The sequence below is a fragment of the Neopelma chrysocephalum genome, unplaced genomic scaffold, assembly GCF_003984885.1.
Source record: "Neopelma chrysocephalum unplaced genomic scaffold, ASM398488v2 Primary Assembly neopelma1_61c, whole genome shotgun sequence".
NCBI lineage: Eukaryota > Metazoa > Chordata > Aves > Passeriformes > Pipridae > Neopelma > Neopelma chrysocephalum.
Window position 1 is genome coordinate 147,056 of NW_020897718.1, and position 27,016 is coordinate 174,071.

Genomic DNA, 27,016 nt, shown 5'->3' on the forward strand with positions numbered 1-27,016 from the left:
ATGAGTACTGCATCAGACTTAGATATTGCTTCAAGGTTTAGTTTTTCATGCATTCAGGCGGAAGTTTACCTTTATTTATAGTACTGCTATCTGTATTATCTTCTTCTGACACTTCAGTGTTTTTTTTTCCCAAGAGCACTAAGTACTTATGTGCTGCAATATAATATCATAGTCTCTTCTTTATTAAATGGCTTAATTCAGAGGCTTTTGAATTATGTTTTATCTTTATGTACTTACTTTTCATTCCAAGGATTCTTAGTATATAAACACTGTAAAAATGAACATCTCAATAAACTGACATTTATGTGTTTCCGTTAATCCAGCTTTCCTCTCTTGCATACACAGATATTTCAAAAATGTGGGTTAAAAATAGAACTGTAACTTTCTCCATCTGTTGTAAGCTTCCATATCTGTCATCAAGACTGATACAATCCATTTTTAAACAGACGTTCCATTTTTCATGTTTTCAAACTAAAATGATCTTTTCCCACACCAAGGTTAAAAAATTAGGTCTTCGTGTTTCTTTTAGCTTGCTCTAAGTAATGTCACTAATTTCAGCCCTACAATGCCTCATTTATTTCAGGAATATTTAAAAAACTGTTATTCTTATTTTCAGAACACTTTATTGGATTAGTGTTAGTTTCATTTCTGCTTCCAGATAACTTTTTTTCTTATGAGTCCAGTAAGACAGCATAAGACTATAATTAATTTCAGTGAAGAACAAATAAAATAGTCTCTCTTAGATGAGTTGTTGGTAGGGGCCTCTTGGATGTCTTCCATGAACAATGTTCATGAGTATGTGTATTTTATTTCCCTTTCCTCAAATTGATTTCTGCCTTCTCTTGAAATTATGATTACAGTCATGTGCTCTATTAGAATCCCGTTTTGTGTCCTGCAGAGCTGGCTTGTGATTTTTGGAGTCCATGCATAGAAGTTGCATTTTAATCATCAGGTGTATTTCAGTTTTCTCTAATAAGTGTGAGACTTTACCATACCAGTTAATAGTCTGACTGGTAGTCTGTGCTGAGTTTTTTTTAATGAGTGAATTGTGTTAAAGTACTGAATTTCAGTTAAAATGGTTTAGTATTTCTGACCTTAACCTTGCTGGGGTTAGATTAAAACATTATTAATAAGCTAAGTGCTTATAATAAGTGGCTTATAGTAAACGACTCCTTGTGTCTTAAAAGAACTGTCACTGTCTCCTGCCTTAAGTTTCAGAGCTTCTGCGTATTAGCTCATACAGTTGAGTTTAGTATTTTCAGTAGATGAACTGTGCAAAACCATGTAGTAGTAGTACTAATTAAGACCACTGATGACTGTAAGAATGTTGTGAGGACAAGCTGCTTTGTTTGTTGTCTGATTTCATATTCACAAGTACAATATATCTGGTAATAGTGAGAAGCTACATCTGGAAGAAGATCTCAATGTGTTAATTGATAATACATGTAAATAACTGGTAGGAATCCCCCAAATACATATATCAACCACTCCTGATGGACTTTTTGTACCTTCCAGTCTGATCCCAAAGAAATACTGTGTTGTTTGAATACCGGGGACCAGTAAGATGTAGGCTTTGAAGATTTTGCATTTCTCCCTCTTGTGAGGAATGTAAGATTGGATGATAAAGGCTAAATATGGAGGCTAAAGTAGCCAACAGTCTTGACCTACTACGAATCCTATCCCTTGCTATGAATATAGAAAAGAAGGGAGATTCCCAATACCATCACTTGGAAAATACTCTCTTTAAAATGGAGCAAAGTCACCCTTATAGGGAATATGTATCTAGAATGAGTTGGGCTTCATTTGTATTATTCAGTCAAGAAGTGGTTGAACAGGACCACTTGCAGGTCCAACAGAAACTAGATGACCACCTCAGAGATTTCTCTGCGTGTATTCATAAAGTAATTATCTAGTATATGTTTCTGTGCTGGAAGAAAATTATTCCTGAATGAAATAATTATATGTTTTGATGGCAAGTTTGATGAAGAATGGAGAAACTCAACAATCTAATCCAGGTTTACTAGTTCAGGAATATCATATTAGTAAGTCTTGTGCTGTGGAGATATGTGAAATTTTTAAGCTACACAATAGGTTCAACTCATTGAACATTTATCTGTTTAAACACAACAACACAAGCTCAAAATTTTGTTTTACTCTTAACCAATGATTTTTGTGGACTTGGATTCTTAACTATTCGGTCCTTGGAGCTGTAGAACCTTAAATGTCTATCTCTTACTTGTAGCTGTTCTCTCATCTTAAAGACCACCTCAGGACAGTGAATTCTGCATTGATAATGCTGTCTTGGAGCATAAGATAGAAGGATGAATGTTAGTTTAGACTTTTTCAGTTAAATGTAAAGGATATCTGCTTTTCTGTAAGGGATTTGTTTCATGGAAAAGAACATGGATTTATTAAAATAGAAGATAGCAGTTCTTTTGCTCTGAGACTTGTTGGCTTATTGTCAATGTTGTGACGTCGTCATCTTTCCCTTCTCTCTCCCTCATTACATTCTTTGTAATGTTACATTAGCAGGACTGGGTTTTTGCAGTGAAAGGACTTGAAATGTGAATTTGAGATTAATTTGTTGCTACAGTGCTTAGACAAGTATAGATAACTATGGCATTGCAAGTCTGTTTTTGAAAATGGTTGTATAACAAAGTTTTTATCTTCTTTGCTTTCCCACTGAGTATTTTAAGTGTGGTCTGCTTTGATTATAGAATCAAAAAGGTGCAGATGGGAAAAAAGTTACATTAAACTGAAAATTGTTTTATGTCTTACTACGTGTGTGTGTATGTGTGTGTGTATTTGAAAAATTAATCTTTAGAAGTACTGAATGATGACCTTCCTCTCTCAAAATCAGAGATGTTAATAAGGCTGTTCCTTTGTAAATCACTAGAGGTGGGACAGATCTGGTATACTTCCACTTGCCAGTTTCTTTCCCTTATTCTCAAGTGGTTTGTCAGACTGTTGTAGATTTTTGTTTTCCACAGTGGGATTGAAATGACTGCAGTGATGTTGTGCAAGAGTTCCCCTTTGACTAAATAAAGTCCCAAGTCATTGTCTGCAAAGTAGAAGTATTTTCAATGTTAATACAAACTGAAAAAAAACTTAGCAAATCAGGATAAACTTAAAGATTACTCTGTTATTAAAAAGTGAACTAGGGGAATCATGTGGCTTAACGACTTTTGTCTTCAATGTAACCTGTTGATAAAGGTATTGAAAAGAGTTTCATATAACTTAAGAATCACATTATTTGTTTAGTTTAAAAAGCTGAAATGTGATTCAATTAACTTTAATCCTGGTTGAGTGGACTGATTAAGAATCTTTCTCAGGCCAGTGACTTCAATGCAAGCTGTCTTTTAACCTCTCCTGCTCTTTCCCTTCCATTCCCTTTTCCTGCACCTTTCATACCAACTGAAAACAAAACCACTACTTTTTTAGCTTGCCAGGGAAACCTGCCATATGAGAACCAGGAATAAACTGATGAACGGACATCTCCCTGAGCCTGAAGATAAACTACTCGAATGCTTTGATTGCATTAAAAGGGAGAGAAGAATAGGTGACTGTCAGATGACAATCACCACTGAGAGACAGATTCCCTGGAGAGCTACCTCAAGCGCATTAAGTAAAAGAATTACTGTAGAGTACGTCATACAGGAATGCATCCAAAGCAGGGACAGGTTTTTATTTGTTGGACAAAGGGAAGAATTGCTGTAGTATTGCTGCTCTGATGCCACTCTAACAGGAAGCTCCCTCTGGGGAAAGAAGATGATAACACATATTGACATCACTGCAGGAATATCTAGTGTATTTGAGTGCTGTAGGATTCATTTAATTATAAAATTATTTTATTTCTGTGATTGCAAATTGAATGGCATGGATTTACTGGAAGCTTTTCTCCTTTGATCATGGGAAGGATTATGTTACTGGAATGTGTTTGGGGATAGTGGGCCAAATGACATATGCATTTCAGGTGGGAGGAAGTCAGTGTCTTTCAGATCATGTTGATGTGGTGTACTAGGACAGCAAGAAACAACGCAGAATTCACCAGGACTTGGTAAAAGATTGAGACTCCAAGAGACAATGGGGTTTTTTTTTAAATGTTTTGAGCAGACTTTTTCCTTAAATAAGTGAATAGTTATTTTTCCTAATTCTATATTACATTATTTGTTTATAAACTTAAGTTTCCTGAAACTTGTCCTATTTTTTTTCCTCTTCTTCTTTCAGCCAGAAGTGCTGCATGCAACTATTCTGAAGACGCTGGTTCTAGATGGTGAATCAGTCTATACCTTGACTTCTCATCCTATTTTGCTGCTTATAGCCAGGATAATCCTTGTGAATTTAAGACACAAACTTGCATCTCTCCAGGTAAGAAATATATGACTAATGACTATGGCTACCTGCTCCTCATTAATTAGTTCTCTCATTCTTTTCTTCATACCTCATTGAGTCAGTATAACTTCCATTCCTTTGCCTGTAGCTCTGAGGTTTTTCGTCTAAGAAACAGTTTGGACAAAGTGATTGCAATTAATCACAAGTATCTTTTTCTTAAAGATAAAGTATTTAGTCACTGTCTTCCCCAAAAGAGAAGAAAGGTGCCTTCATTAGCCGGAAAAATTAGAAAATTTAATAGAAAGCAACTTTCTTAAGGCACATACTTTGCGATCTTATTTGACAGGGGGTGAATGCCCTATAGCGCAGCCTACATGTGCTTCATCCTTTTAGCGAGCTTTGGGATACTATGAACCATTACCTTATGAATTGTAAGTCATGAGTACTATATGGAAAGGAGGTCCTCTCTTTTGTTTGTCATTGTCCTCTACCTCTTCTGCAGGCATCCATGCAAAGGCTACCTTAAATCTCTGTTGTGCATGCACATTAAAAACAAGAAGATATGATGAAGCGCCTCTGAGAGGGCTTTTGTCTCTGCCTCCTTTGTAGTTCAGCAGCAGGCTGATGGGTAGCAGGACTCTATGGAACTGAGGGACTTCTAACAGCAACAACTTCTATTTATTGAATTCCAGTTGAACAGAATTTGGCTAGAGATCAAAATGCCACATGGTCCCTCTTTATGCTTGGCTGACAACATCCATTCCCAGCTGGGTCTTTGTATGAGTGATGAATTAAACTGTGTGGGAGATGTTGGCTGTACTGCATTTCTGGAAGCCAAGTTCTTCCATCGTTTTCCCTGTTATTCACAGATGAGTGCTGTTGAATTTCAGCAACTGGGTCAGTCAGAGAAACAGAAAATGTACCTGGTATAGAGAATTCCCTTGCTGCCTCTGCTAAGAATGACATAATGGGGGGCTTTATTCTGTACAGTTGAGGTTCAATTACTTGTGGCTACATCAAGTTTGGATAGTAGTTCAAAGGCAACAACTGATAAAAGCAACTTTCATCAACAGGTCACTGTAGCAATTAAAGCTTGCCATTCTTTCTCATTTCAAAGGTTGATTCAAAAGTAGCCTCTTAATACTTTTTTTTTCTTTAATATTAGTGTTAATAAATTGAAACCAGAATAAAATATATTATCTAAAGCATTAATAAAGCCCTGCATTATTTTAAAATGCTATTGTACATGGAAGATTAAATGCTTAAAAATAATCTGAAAATTCTCAACTTGGCTCCCAAAAAACATTGCTGATAGAATATTGTACAGAGGTCAGCTGGCTTATCTGAAACTTTATAAATATATTCTCACTGATTCTAGCATTCTTGAGTGGTAAGTATAAAGCCTCAGGAAATTGTATCATTAGGCTGGATACTCAGTTTTGTGGGAAAATTAATACTTCATTGTATAAAGCTAAACTCAAGTAATTTGAATCTTCTGACTTAAATTGCCTTTAGGTTTCTAAATAAGTGATGAAATGTTGAGATTTGACCTTTTTCACAAAGTCTCTCTGTGTGCTTTTACTCTGTCCAGCTTGATATCAAAAGTCGTCTTTCATTGCTTTCTGAAATAGATGCTATTATTCTTTTTGATTGTTCCTTTCTAGGGACATTAGAGTTAGCTACATGTAACTGGTTTAGATGTTTGTGCTTGAATACTGTACAGCCCTTTGGTTGGTCTGATATAAGCATACCTGTATAAAAAGTTCAGAAGATAGGTGCCTCTAAAGCAATCACACATCTGTTGCATAGAAAACGAGGGGTATACTAACAGCAGAAGAATAAATAGTAATCATTAAAGCCTTTGTAGAAGTGTGCTCTACATTCACAGATTATAATCGTAAATATAGTTTTGAGACTAGAATATTAAAATTAACTTTTCTATGCCTTTTCATCTGTTGCAACTAGAGAGAGGGATAAGAGACTCTGGGGAACTTATGCTTTGTGTACATAGCTTTCTAAAATCAGGTATTTCCTGAGTTGTGATTCAGCTCTGCCTGCTATAGAATGATTACTTAGTTCAGTAAGGTATTTGCCCTTCTGAAGTTCCACATAAAAACATTAGTACTTTTGGATGTGATTGTAAGGTGTTCTCACGAGCAATTCTGGTCCTATTCTGACTTTCTTGGTCTCTTTTATGCCCCCACCTGAAGAAATAAAAAAAGGTTAAACAGAACACAGAAGGGAAACACTGGATGATCAGAAATACTGAATGGTTTACCTACAAACAGTAACTAAGTAGTTTAGGATTCTTCAGGCCAGAAAGATTGCTGAAGAGTGAGATCATGGCTGTCTATTAAAATGCATCTATGTGACACAAAAGAAGATAAGTGAGAAACAGCTGGGTTTTGGGGTTTGGTTTTATTTTGGTCATCTGTTGCAGGAATTAGGAGGTATGAAATCAAAGTAGCAAGCGACTGCTCCAAAATAAGTGCACACAAGTATTTCTTTTATCTGCTGTTCACAGTGTTTCTTACCAGGTGGTGGTACTAAAGATTTGCAGGGTTCAAAGGGCAGTTAGAGAAATTACCAGAGGGGAAAACCCATCAAACTCTTGGAGTACTGTAGAGCTGCCTGGATAAATTCATCTTTATGCTAGGTCAGTGCTCCCTTTTTATATAAAAAAGCTATTTTGGACCGGTTTATATTTTTTAGAAACTAGACTTGAATAGACTGCAAAATCTGTATCTTAAAGCCACTTTTTTTTTTTAATGATCCATACTAGTTGTTAACTTGAAATATCTGTTTTTTCTTTCAGACATTATCTTGGTGGACTCTAAGATGTGTGAATATTCACCAGCAGTTGTTAGAGGAGAGATCGCCTGAGCTATTTACTCTTGCCCAGACCTGTATAAAACAAGGTATATTTCTAATTAGTTCATTTGTTGGCTTGCAGCATCACTTTTAAGATATCACAGGTGAGGGGAATTTGTAGGACTAACTCTCACAACATGATGCTTATCATAGAATCATAGAATAGGTAGGGTTGGAAGAGACCTCCAAGATCATCAAGTCCAACCCCTGATCCAACTCCAATTACTATATCATGGCACTAAGGGCCACGTCCAATCTCTTTTTAAAAACCTCCAGGGATGGTGAATCCACCACCTCTCTGGGTAGGCCGTTCCAATGTCTGATAACCCTCTCTGTAAAGAATTTTTTCCTAACATCTAACCTAAACCTCCCCTGGCAGAGCTTGAGCCCATGTCCCCTTGTCCTATTGTTGGTTGCCCGGGAGAAGAGACCAACCCCCGCCTGGCTATAACCTCCCTTCAGGTAGTTGAAGAGAGTGATGAGGTCGCCTCTAAGCCTTCTCTTCTCCAGACTAAACAACCCCAGCTCCCTCAGCCTCTCCTCATAGGACTTGTGCTCAAGTCCCTTCACCAGCCTCGTTGCTCTTTTCTGGACCCGCTCCAGCACCTCAATGTCCTTCCTGAACTGAGGGGCCCAGAGCTGAACACAATACTCAAGGTGTGGCCTCACCAATGCAGAGTACAGGGGAAGGATCACTTCCCTGCTCCTGCTGGCCACACTGTTCCTGATGCAGGCCAGGATGCCATTGGCCTTCTTGGCTACCTGAGCACACTGCTGGCTCATGTTGAGCCTCCTGTCGATCAGCACCCCCAAGTCCCTTTCTGCCTGGCTGCTCTCCAGCCACTCTGTCCCCAGCCTGTAGCGCTGCAGGGGGTTGTTGTGGCCAAAGTGCAGGACCCGGCACTTGGCCTTGTTGAACTTCATTTCATTGGAGTTTGCCCATCTCTCCAGTCTATCCAGATCCCTCTGCAGAGCCCTCCTGCCTTCCGGCAGGTCGACACTCCCTCCCAACTTGGTGTCATCTGCAAATTTGCTGATGATGGACTCAATCCCCTCATCTAAATCATCGATAAAGATGTTAAAAAGGACTGGGCCCAGCACTGACCCCTGGGGGACACCACTGGTGACCGGCTTCCAACTGGATGCAGCTCCGTTCACCAGCACTCTCTGGGCCCGGCCCTCGAGCCAGTTCCTGACCCAGCAGAGAGTGCCCCTGTCCAAGCCGTGGGCTGCCAGCTTTTCCAGGAGTATGCTATGGGAGACAGTGTCAAAGGCTTTGCTGAAGTCCAGATAGACCACATCCACAGCCTTTCCCTCGTCCACCAGGTGGGTCACCTGATCGTAAAAGGAGATCAGGTTGGTCAAACAGGATCTGCCCCTCCTAAACCCGTGTTGGCTGGGTCTGATCCCTTGTCCATCCTGTAGCTGCCGTGTGATTTCACACAGGATAATCCGCTCCATAACTCTGCCAGGCACCGAGGTCAGGCTGACAGGCCTGTAGTTACCCGGGTCAGCCTTGCAGCCTTTTTTATGGATTGGGGTGATATTTGCCAACTTCCAGTCGTAAGGGACCTCCCCAGTGAGCCAGGATTGTTGGAAGATGGTGGAGAGCGGCTTGGCAAGCTCTTCTGCCAGCTCCCTCATTACCCTAGGATGGATCCCGTCTGGTCCCATAGACTTGTGAGGATCCAGATGACTCAGTAAGTCACTAACTATTTCCTCCTGGAATACAAGGGGACTATTTGGTTTCCTATCTCTGTCTACCAGCTCCAGAGGCCAGTTGCCTTGAGGGCCACCTGTCCTACTGGTAAAAACTGAGGCAAAGTAGGTGTTAAGTACCTCAGCCTTCTCCTCATCTTTATTAACTATGTTTCCCTCCAAGTCCCTCAAAGAATGGAGGTTTTCTTTGCCTCTCCTTTTGTTATTAATGTATTTATAGAAGGACTTTTTATTATCCCTAACAGAAGTGGCTAATTTAACTTCAAATTATCAGACACATATAACTGCAATGAGTAGAGAGGGAATAGGATTAACATAAATTGACGTGGACTTTTATGGCACATACTATTTTTCAGCCTCTAAGATGAAAATAAGAATATGCGATTGTAGACAAAGGTTTTCTTCCTCTGTGTTTAGCACTGTTAACTTATCACAAGGTCACTTAAAGCCATTCTGTACAGGTTTCATTTCTTATTTAATTAAGCCTCTTGGAGTTTAAAAAGGAACTGTTCTTTCGTATCTTCACGGTGGTGATAAACTTCCTTTTTTCTATTTTCTCTATACCCACTTCAGTTTTGAGATTTGTTACCTTCCCGAATTATATGTAGAGAAAATAGACAACATTAAAACTAAATTGTGTCATATATATATATATGTTATATTGATTGTATATTGATATATATTGAATTATGCAGTGTATATATATGTTAAGATACAAAAGTCCATGGGACCTGACAAGATTCTCCACCAGTTCTCTCAGGACCTGTGGATGTAAGTGGATAGAAGCCACTATCCATCATATTTGAGAAGTTGTGACAGTCTGATGAAGTTCCCACTGATTGGAAAAGGGAAATATAACTCTCAGTTTTAAAAAAGGAAATAAGGAAGACCAGGGAACTACAGACTGGTCAGTCTCATCTCTGTGCCAGGCAGGATCACAGAGCAGATCCTCCTGGAAACTAAACTAAGACATATGGAAAATAAGGAGATGATTGGTGACAGCCAACGTGGATTCTTCACTAAGGGCAAATCATGCCTGACAAGTTTGGTGGCCTTCTGGGATGGGGTTATAGTGGTAGTGGATGAGGGAAGAACAACTGACATCACCTGCCTGGACTTGTGCAAAGCATTTGAATTGTTGTGCACAACAGCCTTGTCTCTAAACTGAAGTGATGTGAATTTGGTGGTGGACAGCTTGGTGGATTAGGAATTGACTGGATGGTCACACTCAGAGTTGGGGTCAAGACCTCAATTTCCAACTGGAGACCAGTCATGAGTCCTCAGGTCAATATTGGGACTGGGGCTGCTTAACATCTCTGTCAGCAACAGGGACAATGGGGTCGGGGACAACCTCAGCAAGTTTGCCAACGACACCAAGCTATGTGGTATGGTTGACTTGCTGGAGAGAAGGGTGCCATCCAGAGGGATGCTACAGCAACTGTTAAAAATGGAAAAAAGAGACAAATTTTTATGTACATTTGCCCCTCACAGGTAGTTAAATAAAAATTTGTCTTTTGATTCACAAACCTGAAATTTGCAACCAGTTACATTTAAGAAGTTTTCCATTGCATTTAGAGATGAGTTGTCATGTATGTTTTACTTTGAAAAAGAAGGCTAATGCCTTAACTCTCCCCTCTCTTACCGCATTTTAATGGAACTTTTTTGATCTGAACTATATATAGATTCAGGCCATGCAAATTGTATGTGAAATATGAAGTGAGCTTTGGTCCTTGAAGAATTTCCAAATAAGCAACAAGGATGTTAGTAGAGTAGTGAAATTGAGCAGAGGATTTTATTGGGTCTTCTACAGTGAAGAAACAACTGACCTAATGCTTTGACTAGATGCTAAAAGGATTGGAACGGAAGGTTTTTCTTGCAGTTGAAGTAAAAGTCTTCTTAGCCTGTAACTTTAAAATTTTGTTATTTTATTTAGTTGGCTGGTTAAAGCTAAGCTTCTTGAGACAAAATTGTTGTTGCTTAGTTTTAATGTGGTAAGGCTTAAATATTTATGTGTTAGGTTGTATAGTACTTCTAGAATGGATATACTGTAAATACCAAAAAATTTCTGTACATTTTATATTATGGAATAAGTGGTGCTGGTGTGCTTTATTCAGATAAAGAAGGCTAAGGAGATAAGTTTATAATATTTTTTTAAAGAGCTTAAAAAGTGTCAATAGCTGCCTGCTCATTTCTAGGTATTTTGTTGTACTGAGTATGTGTTCCGTAGGTGTCCTGCACCAAAGATACTTAGATGCCAGTGGTTTTGCAGTTCTATTCCAGTACCACAATTCTTGTTTGACAGAACAGTTTTACCGTGTTAACTTTGGAGAATGCAGAACATGTGAAAACACTTTTGGGTTCTGTTAAGTGGATGAAAAGTCTAACAGAGAAATCTGTAACACATTTATGTGACTGTTATTTCTTCTTTGAAATACCTAAATAATTGGAACAAAACTGAAAGAGGAGTAATCAAAGAATTAATTAAAATTCACAGTCTAGATGATACTGGGTAGAGATACTGTAGTTTGTACAGCCCTGATCCATGTAGAGGATGCTGCCGCATGTGCACAAATACTACATAAGTACCAAGATGTCTACTAACAGTGACCTGTTTTGAGATTCTTGGATATGGTTTTCAGAGAAAATGTTGTAAAGTACACCTAAATCTGTAGGGAGTTTCTTTTGGGCAATTTTTGCTGCCTGCTGCCTCAGACAGTTTGTTTATTTTCTAATTGAAGCCATCTGGTACTTCAAACAAGTACCTTCATATTCCATAGAATAAATACTTAATAAACCTTCTAAATAGTCTTTGATTAGGCCATGAATAACTCGCTTGTTCTGTATTGGCTTCTCAAGAAAACTTTCTCACAGTTGCTAGAGAAAAAGACCTTCAAATTTAGGAGAAATTATTTTTTCTATTTAAAATACATTTTTCCCAAGTGTAAGGTCAATATCATCACCTGAAGAGAAGACAAATGTAATGATTCCCTGCTGTTCTGAAGCAGCTGTTATGCAAACCCAATGGGACTCAGCGCAGTTTCCCATCCATTTGGCCATGTGCCATACACGGTATGGGGTGCCAGAAGGATGTCTTAAGTTTGGGACATCAGTGCTTCTGTGCTGCTACATCAATAGTAGTCATGATGTGAAGCTTTTCCCCAAGGTCCTTGAAGTCTCAAATGCCTGAACTTATCAAGCAGTGTAAGTAAATTATACTTAAATGAGTAGTGGTAAGACTACTTCCCAATGTATCACTTGAGTTCGTTGTAGCACTGTATATGGCTTTAGCACAAGTAATTTTGTATTTATATCACTGGAACTTGTTAGCTATGGAAAATCAAGTAGTACTGTATGATTATAGACTATAACCTGATTTTTTCCTTTGAAATAGAGTCAACATAATTCAATTTGAAAGTTGCATTTTTATGTTTCCGCATGTACCTGCATGTGCACATTCACTGTCTTGTTGGTTTTCTTGCACTGACAACAGCCCGTCAGAACTTCATGGCTCAAACCATGCTGAAGAGTCAATGCAAATCTGTTTACATTTGTGTAAAACCCTCAGTGCATCTTCAGGTGCTTCTAATAATACCTCACTGAAAACTCCTTTTTCTTTTTTCCTCATGTAAATAGGATTTTTGTCCTTTAGGAAACCATCCGTGTCGTTGTATATGCACAGAGTGTGAAAAGCGTGTAAAAATGGCAGATAACCGACGTTATTTACTGATTTTTTTTTCACTCTTTTTGTACAAAACCCAAAGATTTGTTAGAAAGGTGGATATTTTATAGACCTATGGGTGTTGTTATCTTTTTAAAAAATATATGTATTTAATGATAAATATGGACAAAAGCATTAAAATCTCAGATTGCTTTCTAATGAAGAGTACACGTTACTGAAATGTGACTAACTTCTTCAGTATTGAGGTAATGTGTTTGAAACAGGCTTTGTGGTAAAAGTGATAAAATTGCACATACTTTGCTTTAAAATAGTTGTAATATCTTGTGGGTTTTGTTAAGGATTAAGTTGTAATCTGCTGCATTCCTTATCCTGCTTTAATTGAAAACCATTGGAGTAATATTTTTAAATTACTAATTTGTGTTCTTTAAACGTAGTCTTTAAATCCAGTCTTTGAGAAAGTTGTTACTAGTCAGGATTTATCCATGCAAACTCTTATTTGCTAAATTAAAAAAGCTGTGTAAAAACTATGTTTAGACTTAGTGGCTTTTTATATTAATTGAAAGATTTTGAGGATTAACAAGTACTAAAAAAAAAAAGTCTAGGGGGTTTAAACAATACAATCTCTTCAGTGTAGAGCTGACTGCCAATCTCTAAATTCAAAAGTCAGAAAAAAATGTTTAAAAAATCCTTGATAATATTATTTTTTCATATTGTAAGACATTTTGCTGGCATTAATAAAGCTTGTTTGAAAAATTAAGCATCCATTAAGTAACATAGCATCAGTGTTAGAGTTGGATACTAGTATTTTTAACTACTGTGATGCTGTGAGCTTTTATGGAATTCTTATCTAAATATTTTCACAAAATACAGAAATAAAGCACAAATCAAAAAACTATTATTCCATTTAAGAATATTCCATTATTCCATTTAAGAATAATTGACATGAATTGTTTTCAACTCAATGGTCTGTATTGTACTACATGGGAATATTCCCTTGTCACTTACTATATTTTGATAGAACTTAAGTAGACTAGAAATACAAGTGCTTTTATTCCGGATGAAAAAATGTCATCTTTCCTAAAGACTTCAGATCAGTTTACAAAGGTATTTTCTCCCACTCAGATGGAAAACATGAGCTTTAACACTCAGCAAATCAGTAATTATTAAAAACAAACAAACAAAAACTCCACACACAAACAAAAACAACCAAACAGAAAATGTGTAGTGTCCTAAGCCCCCTTTCAGTGCTCAATCTCCTGTTCAAACTTTCACATTTGAAGCCTACTGCTTAGGGAGGTGGGTATTACCTCAATATTTTGTGTTCTGAGTTCTTATGTTCTTTAGCAGGTCCAATACAATTATAGTTGCTTATTTTCTGCAAAAGTGATATTTAGAGTTCAGCTTTGCTGTAAAATATAAGCAAAGACTGAACTTTTTGTTATTCTGGTAGTAATCCTTAGATGATAAAACTTGAAAAATGCTTTAAACCATACGTATCTTTTACACACTGTCAGTGAATCTTTAAATGTGTGAAGATGTAAAAAACAACAGACTTTCTCTCATGATATTTTAAATGTATTTTTAAAATATCATTCTTCTGGACTGCATCCTGATCTCTTCTTTTTCTTAACTTGCAGTGACAGAAGCAGAAGCTTTGTTCACAAGTGGTGAAAGCTGGCACTTAGCAGTTCAGTTCCATCTTGAGTGTGCCTATACATTTTTGTTTTACTATGAGTATAAAAAAGCTAAACAATGTTTCAATATGGCTAAAGACATAACAAAACTGCAGATTAACCTCACAGGTAAGTTTTGCTTGTTCAGTCTGGATGGTTACTATGAGGATGGTTGGTTGGACCAAACTAACCTGTGGCTTGTTGTTGGGGTTTTTTTACATATCCAAGTAAAAAAGTAACTGCATTTTGAAAAAGCATGATGTTTATCAGGAAGGTCTTATTTGTATTCTAAGAATTAGCATTGCTTGGAAGAGAAATACGACATATAGTTACAATATCATCCCTAAATGGGTATCTGAGCAGTTGCGGTATCATGATCCTTCCTTCTAGTGTTTCATGTCAAATTCTAAGTCTAGTTGTCTCTGTTGGTGTCGTGATGAATATTTTTTGTTCTCTTTGTTTGGAGAAGTCTCCCAGGACTGTTGTTATCACAGGAAATAACCAAAGAAATCAGATTTCTGATAAACAGAAATCACAAGGATTCAGTTACAGGAGACTTTATAATCATGTTTTCAGAAACTATTCTTTGGAGTTGGGTATATCAGATTGCTGCACTTGCAACTTCACTTGAAATTACATGTATAGATACGGGATTTTTTGGTCTAGCTGGTCCTGCTAGGTAATCAAAATATATAAAATGTGCACCTTTTCTGTGTGAGAACTTATAGTTGTGCCTGAGTAGAAATGCAAAAAATCTTTATATAGTTTTTTCTATAGACTTATTAGTGGAAAGCACTAAGGAACTGAGACTTGCAGCTTCCTTACCCATTACATTACTGTATGTCACAAGGCTACTTGTTCCATCATGTCTAGGTTGGAGATGCAGCTAACCCTGCTTATACCCTGAGTCAGTTCTAATATTTTAATTAAAAAACTGAGCCAACCAAAAAAAAAACCAAACCCAAAACACACACAGAAACAAACAAAAAACCCCCAGGGAAACACAAAGCCAAACAAATTTTGTGGTTTACTTTGAAAGATCCATAATGAAAATCTTCTGGCATAATGTTCTGGCATAACTATGAATTGATTATAGTTGGTGGTATCTACTTAAAACATGGGAGTAATTTACATATATCTGAAGGAATTCTATACATTTCAGTTAATTCTACCCTTTTTTCCTGTACGCAAAATGAGCTGTGTGTGTCGTGTTCCATGTGTGGCATGTACTACCAACTTAGTATTATAAAGTAGTTTTCTTTAAAATTAACCAAACATTTTCTTGTTTTTTATTAAAAACATCGGTACCTATGATGATACTCAAGCTATAAAAATGTAATGAACTGAAAACAAATGAGATAAAAGAGACAGGGGGTTATTCACTGCTATTCCTCAACTTACATGTTGGATTTTTTTTTTCCTTTAAAGGACATCTTTAGATTTTGGATTAATAATTTCCTTAAATCTAACTTAGAAAAAAACTCTTGAAGGAGAAAAAAAAAAGATTGGATGCAGTGGAATTATTTATATTTTTGATTACTTTACCAAGAGGTTATGCTAGTCCCAGAGAAAGATTGTGGTGATATAGTATCTTGGAAAAATGTTGCAAAACTCCTAAATGGTCTGTGTTTTATCTTCATAAATCTATTAGAATAGTTAGGAGGGATTTCTAACCTGAAGGCAAATGATTTGAACTGAGCATGTGGGAATTGTTGGCATTCTAGACAAATTCCTTTGACATGCATGTTTGGGCTAAATGGGAGGAATGTTACATCATCCGAAAAGACTTTGCTTTAATGTAAAAATTCAATCTCTAGCAAAGACATTTTTAAGGCTTTTGGAAGAAATTTCCCTATTTAGGAAGGGATTTTAAGAGGTTTATATGCATTAATGGTTGTAATCCTTACTAGTTGAATATTTTATTACAGCATGGAAACATATTATTCTTAAGCAGAGATTTTAGGAACAGTATTTTCCAAAGTTATTTTAGAAATATGTGAATAAATCATACTTGGTTTGTGTACTTTTTTTTTTTAAGTCTCAATAATGCAAATATATGCTGTATTCATCATTTATTAAAAAGCATCCTTATATCCCTCACAATGAGTCACAACCATCAGTAACTCCATAAAACAATTTCCAGTAGAAGAGAACACTGTGATCCCTCTTGCATATAAATTTAATGAATTGAAGGGTAGTAATCCAAATAAATTTATGATAACAGGAGGATTAATAATGCTAAACTCTGAGATCTGCGTATTGTCTGCTTATTGTTTTCATGAAGTGTGTCTCTTCTCTGCAGTAATACATCTCTGGGAATTTTTAATATGGAACAGAAAGTAAAGGTTCTGTGTAGATTCCTTCTCTTTTGTGAGAATATATTGTAGAATCATTGAATATTCACAATTGGAAGGGACCTTGAACATCATCTAGTCCCAACCCTGCTGCCATTGGCAGGAACACCTCCCACTATACCAGGTTGCTCAAGGTCTTATCCAACCGGCCCTTCAACACTGCCATATTTGGTGGTATAAATGAATCCAATTTTTTCCTCAGCTTACACATATGATATGAAAATAGTAAAAACGGTGTTTCATCCGTGTAATAGCAAGGAGTTCTTAGCTTAAAAAAATGGGGTGGAAGATGTGTGCATATCAGAGCACAAACAAATCACAATTTCTAGGTGGTAGCAAGCAATTTTATTGGCAACCAGAATAACTTTGCAAGTGTTTTATTTGGCTGTTTAGGCAGTAAGACATCATAGGAAATTAATTACAGCATAGTGATTTTCAAGCAATGTTAAAATTGAGTATTGAGTGCTACTGTGTGAAATTAGTATGAATCGTTACCCAGTATTTCTCTCTGTGTGTCTCTTCTCTGCAGATTTTAAGATGATATTTTTAGAACCTTTTTCATTTCTTCATAAATTCTTAATGCAGGGCTTTCCCAGTAAAATCAGTAATTGGCAGAAAAGGAGAAATCAGTTTAATTTCTGGGTTCTTTACTAGTCTCTTCACTTTCAGTAAGAAAAGTGGGTGATTGCTATTTCAGTGCCTCTGCCAGGTGATTCTTACAGATGATGGCCTCATCTTCAGGACTTTGTCACATAAGTAGTCAATTATCTTCACCTCATAGATTTTATATACTGAAAGTTTTTCAAAATTATAATCAAAATAAGAACTTTACTTGATCTAAATTAGTTCTGCAAAAGGAGCAGTGGATTAGCATCATTCCTCCATTTCTGTTATTTGACTTTCACAGTTCGCACTCTCTGAGCATTTTATCACAGTAATAATAAACAAGCAAACCTCCAAATTTTAGAGAGTAATTTTTAGCTCCATTTTGGCTCTGATTAAAATTTTGTTATTTTAAGTTACTGTCCTGAACTTATTTTTTGATTTCTCTGATTGCGTTTCACAAACAAGTTGCTAACAGAGGGAGAACAGACATGTTTTCCTTTACAATTTGCTGTAAATATCAAGTGCTTCCCTAAAAACTAATAAAAATTGTCATAGGGTCCAGTAAAGAACTAAAGAAACAACATACAAGAATTTACATTATGCATTCTAAATATTGATTAATTCATTATACGACCTTTGTTGGTTCACTGTTCTACTCACTCCTAATATTACTTTCATAGTATCTTCTCTGCCATATTATGGTAATGTCATGTCTGTGATCCTTCTTCAAAGACCTAAGTCTTCAAATGAAGATTTGAAATATTTCAAATGGTGGCCTGAAAGATATGATGGGATTTTCATTTGCCTAAATGTCTCCATGTAGTCATTAACTTTTAGCAGTCAAATGGAAAAATTGGTTTTGGTTTACTGCTTGGGAATAAGTAGGGAACTGATGAAACTTAATGACTGTGAGCTTTCAATATGCTGGGTTATGAGGAATTTAACTAAAAAGCAACTTTACAAGACCTATGTAGCTGTGTTTGTATGTTTGTAAGATGTATTTCTTTGTATGTCTTAGCTAACAGTGAGAACACGTAGTTCACTGAAAGAGATTAAGCAGAGTTAAACCACTGCTAAATTTCATAGGTTAATTCTCGGTGTATTTCTCTCTTTTGTTTGGGTTTTTTTTTTGTGAGCAACTTTCTCGTATATGATCAGATTATTGGGTTTTAGTGTTCATTAATGTAAACATATTTTCTGTAGGTGCTTTGGGGAAGAGAACACGGTTTCAAGAGAAATATGTTGCACAGCTTATTTTGGATGTCCAAAGAACAGATGAATTCATCCTTCCTCACAGTGAACTAAGTCCTGCTCCAACACCTCTAGAAAGTTTAACAATAGTATGTATCTGAGAAGAATTGCTTTAATTTCTTAAAGTGTTCTGAAGCTTTTCTTGGGTGTCTGCAAGGGAAAAAAGAGTGTCATGTTTAGGAGAAACTTACTTGGGATTTCTGAAAGTTTGTGGAAAAGCTGTTGGGCAGTAATTTGCCTAATATTAAAGGACATGGGGTAAAACAACATGAACATCTGCAAGACAGATGTGGCTACTCAACTAAAAGCATGTTTGAAAATATGAATTTTCAGTTTATGAATTAATTTTTAGTGACTAAGAATGATGGAACTGGGAAAACAGGTGAGAGGCAGATTTTCAAAATAGCCTGCAAGGCATCATAGAAATGCACAGATCCCTATGGGCTGACAGATGTATTCAGTTACAGTGCAGAGATAGGAAATTGGTCTAGTTATTCCTATGGCGTGAATTACGTGACTTGGTCCTACTGATCTTAAGGGTATGCGTGATGACTTCAATTATAAATTGCTCAAGAACCACTGAATTGTTTTAGGATGGCAGTTTTCCTTCATAAGGATGTTTAAAGTTATTTCACCTCTCTAAAGAAGCCAGAGATAAATTGAGGCGTTATGGTCCAAAGTTTATACTTCAAATTGGAAAGACTTTATTTTAAAAAGTGCCTTGATAGACTTCTAGGTCAAGCGAGGCTCTTAAGCAAAAAAATTGACAATACTTCGAAATTGAATACATAAATATCTTAGGAGACTATCCTAGATTTTTTTTGTTTGTCCATTAGTATGTCCTTAGTGTTGCATTTGATTTAATGAAAAGAGATTGATTACACATATGTAACAACTTAGGCTTATAACAGAACTATGTATAGCAACCCATTATAGGATAGTGAGAGCTCAGGGGAGGCTGCTTGGTGAATGACTGACTTAGTTATAGACTTCAGGTACAAGTTACCTAGAACTCAATGACAGGATGAATTGTTCTCAGAATCCCTAATGGGGGTATTTTATGACTGTTTTTTTCCAGTTGCCACTTTCTCTGAAGAATTTGCCTTTGTAGTCTACTTCTAATAGGGACTTAGTTTAGAATAAAATAATTACATCATTTCAATAAAAATGACAACACTGTTTTAGGCTGTAGATATAACCAGGATTGAAATATTTTGCTAATCAAGTACTATGTCCTTTTAGTGAACAGAGACAGAGCTTCTGAAGTAAGTTTAGCAGAGAGTTTGAGAAAGAAAACTGGGGTATTTGGAACGTTTAAAAGTTAGTTATGCTATGTTATCTACTAAAATTTTACTGAATGTAGCTTGAAAATAACACTAGAGAAAGTAAGGATATCTACTCTTTTGGAAAAGTAAAAACATGGTGCTGGAAACGAGTTAAGAGGGACTGCAGGGAGGGAGTTGAGTTTTGTGCAAGTCTGAGTGCTGTGGCATATAACTCTGTCATAGATTAGTCAGGCTCCCCATTAAAAAAAGTGGGCTTTTTGTTCCCACAACCTGTTTCTGGGGGAAGAAAAATTACAGCCTTTTATTTCTGCATCTTAACTGTGCTAAATTCTAGAAAATCTTGTATTGGAACTGTGTGCTGATTTGAGGAAAACCTGAGGTATTTCAAGTTCAGACATTTTATTAACTTGTGAAGGTTTTGTCACAGGTATTAGACCAGTTTTGCCTGAGTAGATTCTTCAATTCATGTGTGCACTGAATTACCAATTAAAGTATCAAAGCACAACTTATTAATGTAGTTTGTCAGTGTAATTAACTTTAACAGTGAATTCTAGCATTTTTTTTGCCAAGTCTGATCTCAAATTTGTCGGCCTTGACTGTGTCTTGAAGTTCTTTTAGCTAAAATTGGAGGTAATGCTATTTTCCTTCTGCCAAAACTGACCAACATCATCCTGGCATACCTTCTTAACTTTAGGGAGGATGCTTGTTGTATACTTTTAAAAGACTGTTCATGGCAAATGCATAGAAGCCAAGTCTTCTCAGGTGCTGAGAAGAAAATTATGGTAATCAGTATGTTAGAGTGCTAATATCTTCTTTACCCCTTAAACAAAATAAGCTTATTTTCTTCACATTCTCTGTCAAATCACAGTTTAGTTTTCTTTATACAGTGATAAAATACTGGTGATGAATGCAGATAACCCACTTCAAAGCATTCCTGTTTGCTCTTTGTTCTTCCGTGGACATTCATTTTGAGCTTGCCAATGGAAGATATGCATGAGAAGCAGCTACTACTAGGACACCGAAGGGAAATTAATAGGAAATTTGGAAGACTGTTAATATAAATCCATTATCTGTTTTTAATAGATTCTAAAAACTACTACTGGTAGCTAAAAACCATAGTAGTATGATAATTGATTTCAGGACCAATTGTTTTGTTTGGGTTTTTTTTTGGTATTTTTTGTTTTTCAAGGGAAAGAGAAATAGTATTACAACTACCTCCTCTTTGCTTGCAGGCAAAGGAATCTTTTGTTGTTTCCAAGCAAACACAAATCCTATGAACATAATTTACACTTTTCAGCCATAGATTTTATTACTTTCTCCTTCAAGTTAAGTGACAGATAATGAACTTCAGGTAGCATACTTTTTTGTTAAAGTTAAACTAAATACTCTTTAAATAAAAAGTGTCTTCCAGAGGAAATTTTACGGAAATCCGTAACTACTTGTGCAGGAGCAAACGTTTTCAGAATACCCCTTCTTGCCTTTGCCAGAATAAAGTATCTGGAGGTGCTGGCTTGGTGAAGATTTTTCAGACTGTGTTTTTTTAATATCAAACTCCTTTAAAAAAGAAAAAAATCCTCCGTGTGAGGAATATACCTATATTGGCAGAAGGTATGCTTTATGTAGTTGGGCTTTGCTGACACTTAAAAAGAAATTCTTAGATTCCCAGAGGTCCATGGTTGCTAGCCTGAAAGCCTGCATTAATGACCATAACATTAATCTGTTTCAGCTTGTCTGTGTATACATGTAATAGAGGATGAAATTGTTGATAATTCTATAAGCAACAGTTTGAGAAGGAAAACTGCCTTCAGCCCTTGTTTAAGTGGAAAATCAACGTTAGGTAACCTTAGAGTGGCTCTGAATGCTGTTCTTTCTGCATGAGAATCAGTATATTTGTAGCAAAAGTGTTTTGGATGATACTTCCTTGTAGTGGCTTCATTATTTAGTTATTCTGTTGTAATTATGGTAAATTACTTTCCTCTCTCTCTTTCTGTAGTGGTAGTATTATCCTTTTGCAAACAAATCTATCTTTTTTCATATTTTGAAGGCGTAAATTTCTCTGTAACTGTTTTTATCTATTTTAAAATATTTTTTTCTCTTCCAACAGAATTATGATTTAAATGATGACACAGTGCTTAATGAGATAAAATTAGCAGATGCTGATCAGTACCAGATACCTGATTTGTGTGCAGAAGAGCTTGCTGTAATCCTTGGAATATGGTAAGTTAGTATAAACTAATTTAGTTTAGTTACTTTAGAAAAAAACAACTGCATGAATCATTGTGACAATGAAATAATGAAATGGTGAGTTGATGGGACTTTATTCCCTTCCTTATTATATAGTCTGGCTAAAATGCTAAAAGATTTGCACCATACGTGGATAGCATTTTCAGTTATCTTAGTGTGAACATTAGTGTCCAGTTCAGAATTTCAGCAATATTTCATTAATTGCTGTATTGTTGTTTTATGCTTAAAAAGCATTATATTCTTTGTGCCTCAGATTAGTTCTGTTTCAAATGTCAGCTGTGATTAGCTAGCATATAGTAATGGCACTTTGGTAGATTTTGAAAACATACTTCAGATTCTGCAACTGTCAGCTTCCTATGAGGATCAACCACCAAGAAAGACACTGCTGTGCTATTCGGTCAAACGGGAATACTTGTATAAATTGAGTGTCCATTGCTGGTTATAAGCTATAGTGCAAAGTCCTCGTGGTTTTGCACCTCGTTTTTTTTTATTTTCCTGGCTTTCAGAAATTATATTCTACGTGGATTCTGTAAACAGCACAGAAGAACAAAAGGCAGCTTGAGACTTGAGGATCATAACCTGGCTGCTGCCGAATATCCTCATTTTTCTAATAGAGAATATTATTTTCTATGGCATAGTAGTCATTTAGTCAATGACAGTTATCCTGCAATTTTTTGTGTGTGATTTGTTTCAGAAGTTATAGTATGTAGAAGTAATGTATAGTCAATTGGTGACTTCGACGCAACATTCATCATTAAGGATTCTCAAAGCACTTCTGTGATGTATGAGTTGCAAAATGATGTAATCTGCAGTACTGCTTGGATATCTTGCCCAGGTCAGAAGAAGGCCAGGAGATGAACAATTGGTGAATCCTACTTCTTAGGTCAGCAAAATCCTAGTGAGAAAATTCAATGGCATAAGCTGACAATGCAGCTTTTGACAGTTGTTCCTTTGTGATGTGTGAGTTCGTTTGTTCTGTAGTATATGTTATAATATTTCTTTTTCCCCACTTGGCAAAATTTTCAGATACTTTTCCCCTTCTTGTCCATAAAGTGAGGTAGAAGTCAATAATGTAGAGAAGATTGTTGCCTTTCATATGCCCACTTCTGAGACCAGCTTTTTGAAGAGCCAGATGCTTGCTTGGCTGTGTATTTCCAGTCAGATGTGAAGTTGCATGTCTGTGCTTTCAGCTATGCCCTTTAATCAGGAATTCATGAGTGGAGTATGTGCTGTGGCTTCATATTTTCTTAATTCCTCAAGTCTTAAACTTGTTTCAAGGCCAAATCTAGATCCAGTTTGAGGATCAAGGAGTGAACAGTGAATTGACATATATTCTTAGCCCAGACACTTTAGTTTTTCACACTGACTGAAGTCAAGGCAAAGCCTTCCCCTTCCTGAGGAACATTTTCATGAACACTTTACTTTTAACATAGTATTGTCTTAGATTATCCTTCCTGCCCCCACACTTCTGAAGAAAATTTTAATTTGCCTATTGTTCTTTTTTCTCTTTTTCCTTTTTATTTTTTTAAAGGGTAGAATTTTAATTTTACATTGGCTAGCTGCACAGTGGGTTTCTCGATCACAGTATGTCACTTTGAAACCACCACTGTCATGCTCTGAATAGTGGCTAGAAACCATATTGACTGCCAACTGTGTGTGTACATTATAATCCAAGTGGTATGGGAGTTTGCAGGACTCAAGGCAAGAAGAAACTGAAGCAAACCGACCAAACAAAATCCAATGTTGCCTTCTGTATAGGAATAGTAAATGCCATTCAATGGGTGGGGTGATGTTGAGTAACTGAAATAGTTTCACTCGAGATGGAGGCAAGATTTGATATCCAGGCATGTTGCAGAAAGGTTAATAGGATGCCAGCTTTGAGAACTGTTCTTGTGCCTGAGTGGAGTTTAGGCTTGGATTGCTGGCTGTACCCTTGGTGTCTATGTCAGCTATTGGTATATCACTTTGCAAGGAAGCATATACGTGTTAAATCATTTAGCATTGGCTTTTTAGAAAAACATTCTTCTCAAGCCTTAGCTGTAACAGATTCTGTTCTTCTCTTTCATGAGTGAGGACTTCAGTTCAGTAGAGTAAATGCTTCCTTTTATAATTAATGAGTTGACTTCAGAATTCCTGTAAGTTTCCAGAGCAGTTCTGACTATACTTTAAGGTGGTGCTAGACCTGAACTGGTGACTTCTGTTCTTGACTGCCACTTTCAGCAGTGGATTTTTTTCCTAATGCAAATACATTTTCAGACACTGATCTGTTTGGTGGAGAAAGGCAGCCTGCAGATAAAGAAAAAAAGTAGATGTAAGCAATTTTTTTTCCTATGCCTTTCACTCTGCTTGCTAATATTTGTTTTACAGCAAATGTCACAAAAATGGCCCTTAATTCAACTAAGATTTTTAGATCTAAATAATGTTAAGTCAAAATCAGCAACATGCAGAAATGTTTGTGGACAGCAGAACAAACTGAAAATTGTCACAACTTCTGAAAAATACATAATGACAATTATATATGGGATACTATGGAATTCCCTGAATATAGATAATGTTTTCTGCTGTAAAATAAATTTCATTTTGAGTAAGTTGCAATGATTAAATGGCTAAACAGAGTGCTATTACAGTAGCAGTGCAAACATTTTTATCTCCTCTTCCCCAATAACATTTTAAGAGGATATAAAATATTTTTAAAATTTGGAAATATCTCATACCAGCTGTCTTGACAAAAATTCAAGCAATTTCTCATGCAGTGTGCTTAAACCTGTTTGTAAATAACATATATAAGCCTGAATCAATTAGATATTTTTTTAAAAACTTATCTTTGTTACACTGATTTTAGGAAAGAACTGGTTTATCAGTAATTCATTTATATTAAAAAAACTAGCAAAGGTAACTGTACCCAGCCAGTTCTTTGTGGTATCTGTAATTTGAGGCAGTTTTCCTTTAAAATGTTTGACTATCCTATTTCTTCTCTACAAATTCCTTTTCTTCCAAATACTATTTGCAGAACTAAATGTAAAAGAAAACATTTGCCTCTCATGATAATGAAAATTTAGCTAAAACAAAATGTAGAGGGAGGGGAAGAAGCACCCCAGTCTGCCTTGCTTACACAAAGGCCTCCAATTTCACTCTAATCAGATTTTGTAGTTACTGTATAGGGAGAAAGTGTCTAGAGGTGTCTTCAGATGGTCTCACTGCAGTAGTAATGAAGTTTAAAGGAAATATTAAAAGAAAGTCCCAGGGGTGCAAAAATGTCACTTGGCTTGTTTCACTTTTTTGATATCTTAAATGAAAATAATTAGTCGTGATGGTATAAAATTTATTTTATAGTCAAAGCTTAAGACTGTGGCCAAAACTTTGTATAGAGCCTTATAATCAAACTTTCAGAGGCTGATGGAAAAATATATTAAAGTTTCAATATAAAGGGAAGAAAATCCCTTCTCATCACTTGAACCACCATTTTTTAAAAGGGGAAAGCTTTTAGAAATTAGTTACAGCTATAGAAAATTCTAAGAAAGCAAAGCAAAATGTCTCACTGCTGGTTATTTCTTTGTCTTTTACTGTCTCTCAGGGATCAGATCAGGTCAAAATAGTATGTTATACTGGAGGGTACCTCAGCTCAGTCAAAGGCTGTGCACCAGGCTTCAACTGGTAAGGAATTAGGAAGCCTAACTTCTATTTTACAGTAGTACATTGTTTAATCGGTAGGTGAAAGGTGCACTGGGAGCCGCAGACTCAACCCTGCATGCAGGCGGTTCAGGATATTGGTCATTTGAGACTGACGGAGATGAGAGTCTCTTGGGGCAGCACCCTGAACGACCAAGCAGCCTTCTCAAGGATAGCACTGCTTGCTCCACTCGGAGAGGGGCCTAGAAAAGGTGGCCTAAACAAAGCTCATCTCCACCTTCACCCGGTTGGTTAACCGCAGACCAACGGGCATCTTCTTCCAATGCGGTCGCACAAAGAACAAAAGTCACAGGCATGCACCTGCCTCCAAAGGTGCACCTAAATTAACTCTAGCATGTTGGAACATCAGAACCATGCTCGATTCTGCGGACAGCGGACGTCCTGTGCGTCGCTCTGCCCTAATTGCCCATGAACTGGCCCGTCTCAACATCGACATAGCCGCTCTCAGTGAGGTTCGCCTTCATGAGGAAGGTAGCCTCAGGGAACACGGTGCCGGTTACACACTCTTTTGGTCAGGTAAGTCCAGAACTGAAAAACACCTCTCAGGTGTCGGTTTCATGATCAAAAACTCTATTGTCCCTAAACTCGAAAATCTGCCGACAGGTCACTCTGACCGCATTATCTCCCTACGCCTTCCACTAAACAACAAGCATCACGTTGTCATCTTTAGTATATATGCCCCAACTCTCCAAGCTGACCCTGCTGAAAAAGATAAATTTTACACTGACCTGCGCTGCCTTACCCAAAAAGTACCAGCAGATGATAAGATCATTATCCTTGGTGATTTCAACGCCAGAGTTGGTAAAAATTTTGAAGCATGGAAAGGAATACTAGGCAAGCATGGCGTTGGAAACTGCAACGATAATGGTCGACTTCTGCTGGAATTCTGCGCAGAGCAACAGTTTACCATCACCAACACTATCTTTCAGCAGAAAGATAGTCTGAAGACAACCTGGATGCACCCCAGATCTAAGCATTGGCATCTCATTGATTATGTCTTGGTGCGTCGGAGAGATGTCCGCGATGTCCTCCATACCCGTGTGATGCCCAGCGCAGAATGCCAAACAGACCATCGGCTTGTGCGCTGTAAACTTAACTTCAATCTCAAATTCAAACCCAAAAAGGGCAATATCCCAAGGAGAAGACTCCAAGTTAACGATCTCCAATCAACCACAGTAAGAGAAAGATTCCAGGCAAACCTTTAAACTAGGCTTGAAAACCATTCCACAGATTCTGCAGATTCCTCTCCTGAAGCAATTTGGCATCATATTAAAAGCTGCATCCTGCAATCCTCTGAAGAATCCTTAGGGT

The 27,016-nt window shown here is 36.8% G+C and overlaps 1 protein-coding gene across 1 annotated transcript in view; it reads left to right on the forward strand.

Moving 5' to 3' along the window:
* Nucleotides 1–27,016, forward strand: part of TTC27 (tetratricopeptide repeat domain 27) — a 132,329-nt gene that overhangs the window by 10,718 nt on the left and 94,595 nt on the right. Inside the window, exons 4-8 of the mRNA XM_027682098.1 lie at nt 4,228–4,368; nt 7,148–7,250; nt 14,239–14,403; nt 18,438–18,574; nt 21,876–21,988. Coding sequence (XP_027537899.1) covers nt 4,228–4,368; nt 7,148–7,250; nt 14,239–14,403; nt 18,438–18,574; nt 21,876–21,988 — 659 coding nt within the window. The remainder of the gene's footprint in view (nt 1–4,227; nt 4,369–7,147; nt 7,251–14,238; nt 14,404–18,437; nt 18,575–21,875; nt 21,989–27,016) is intronic.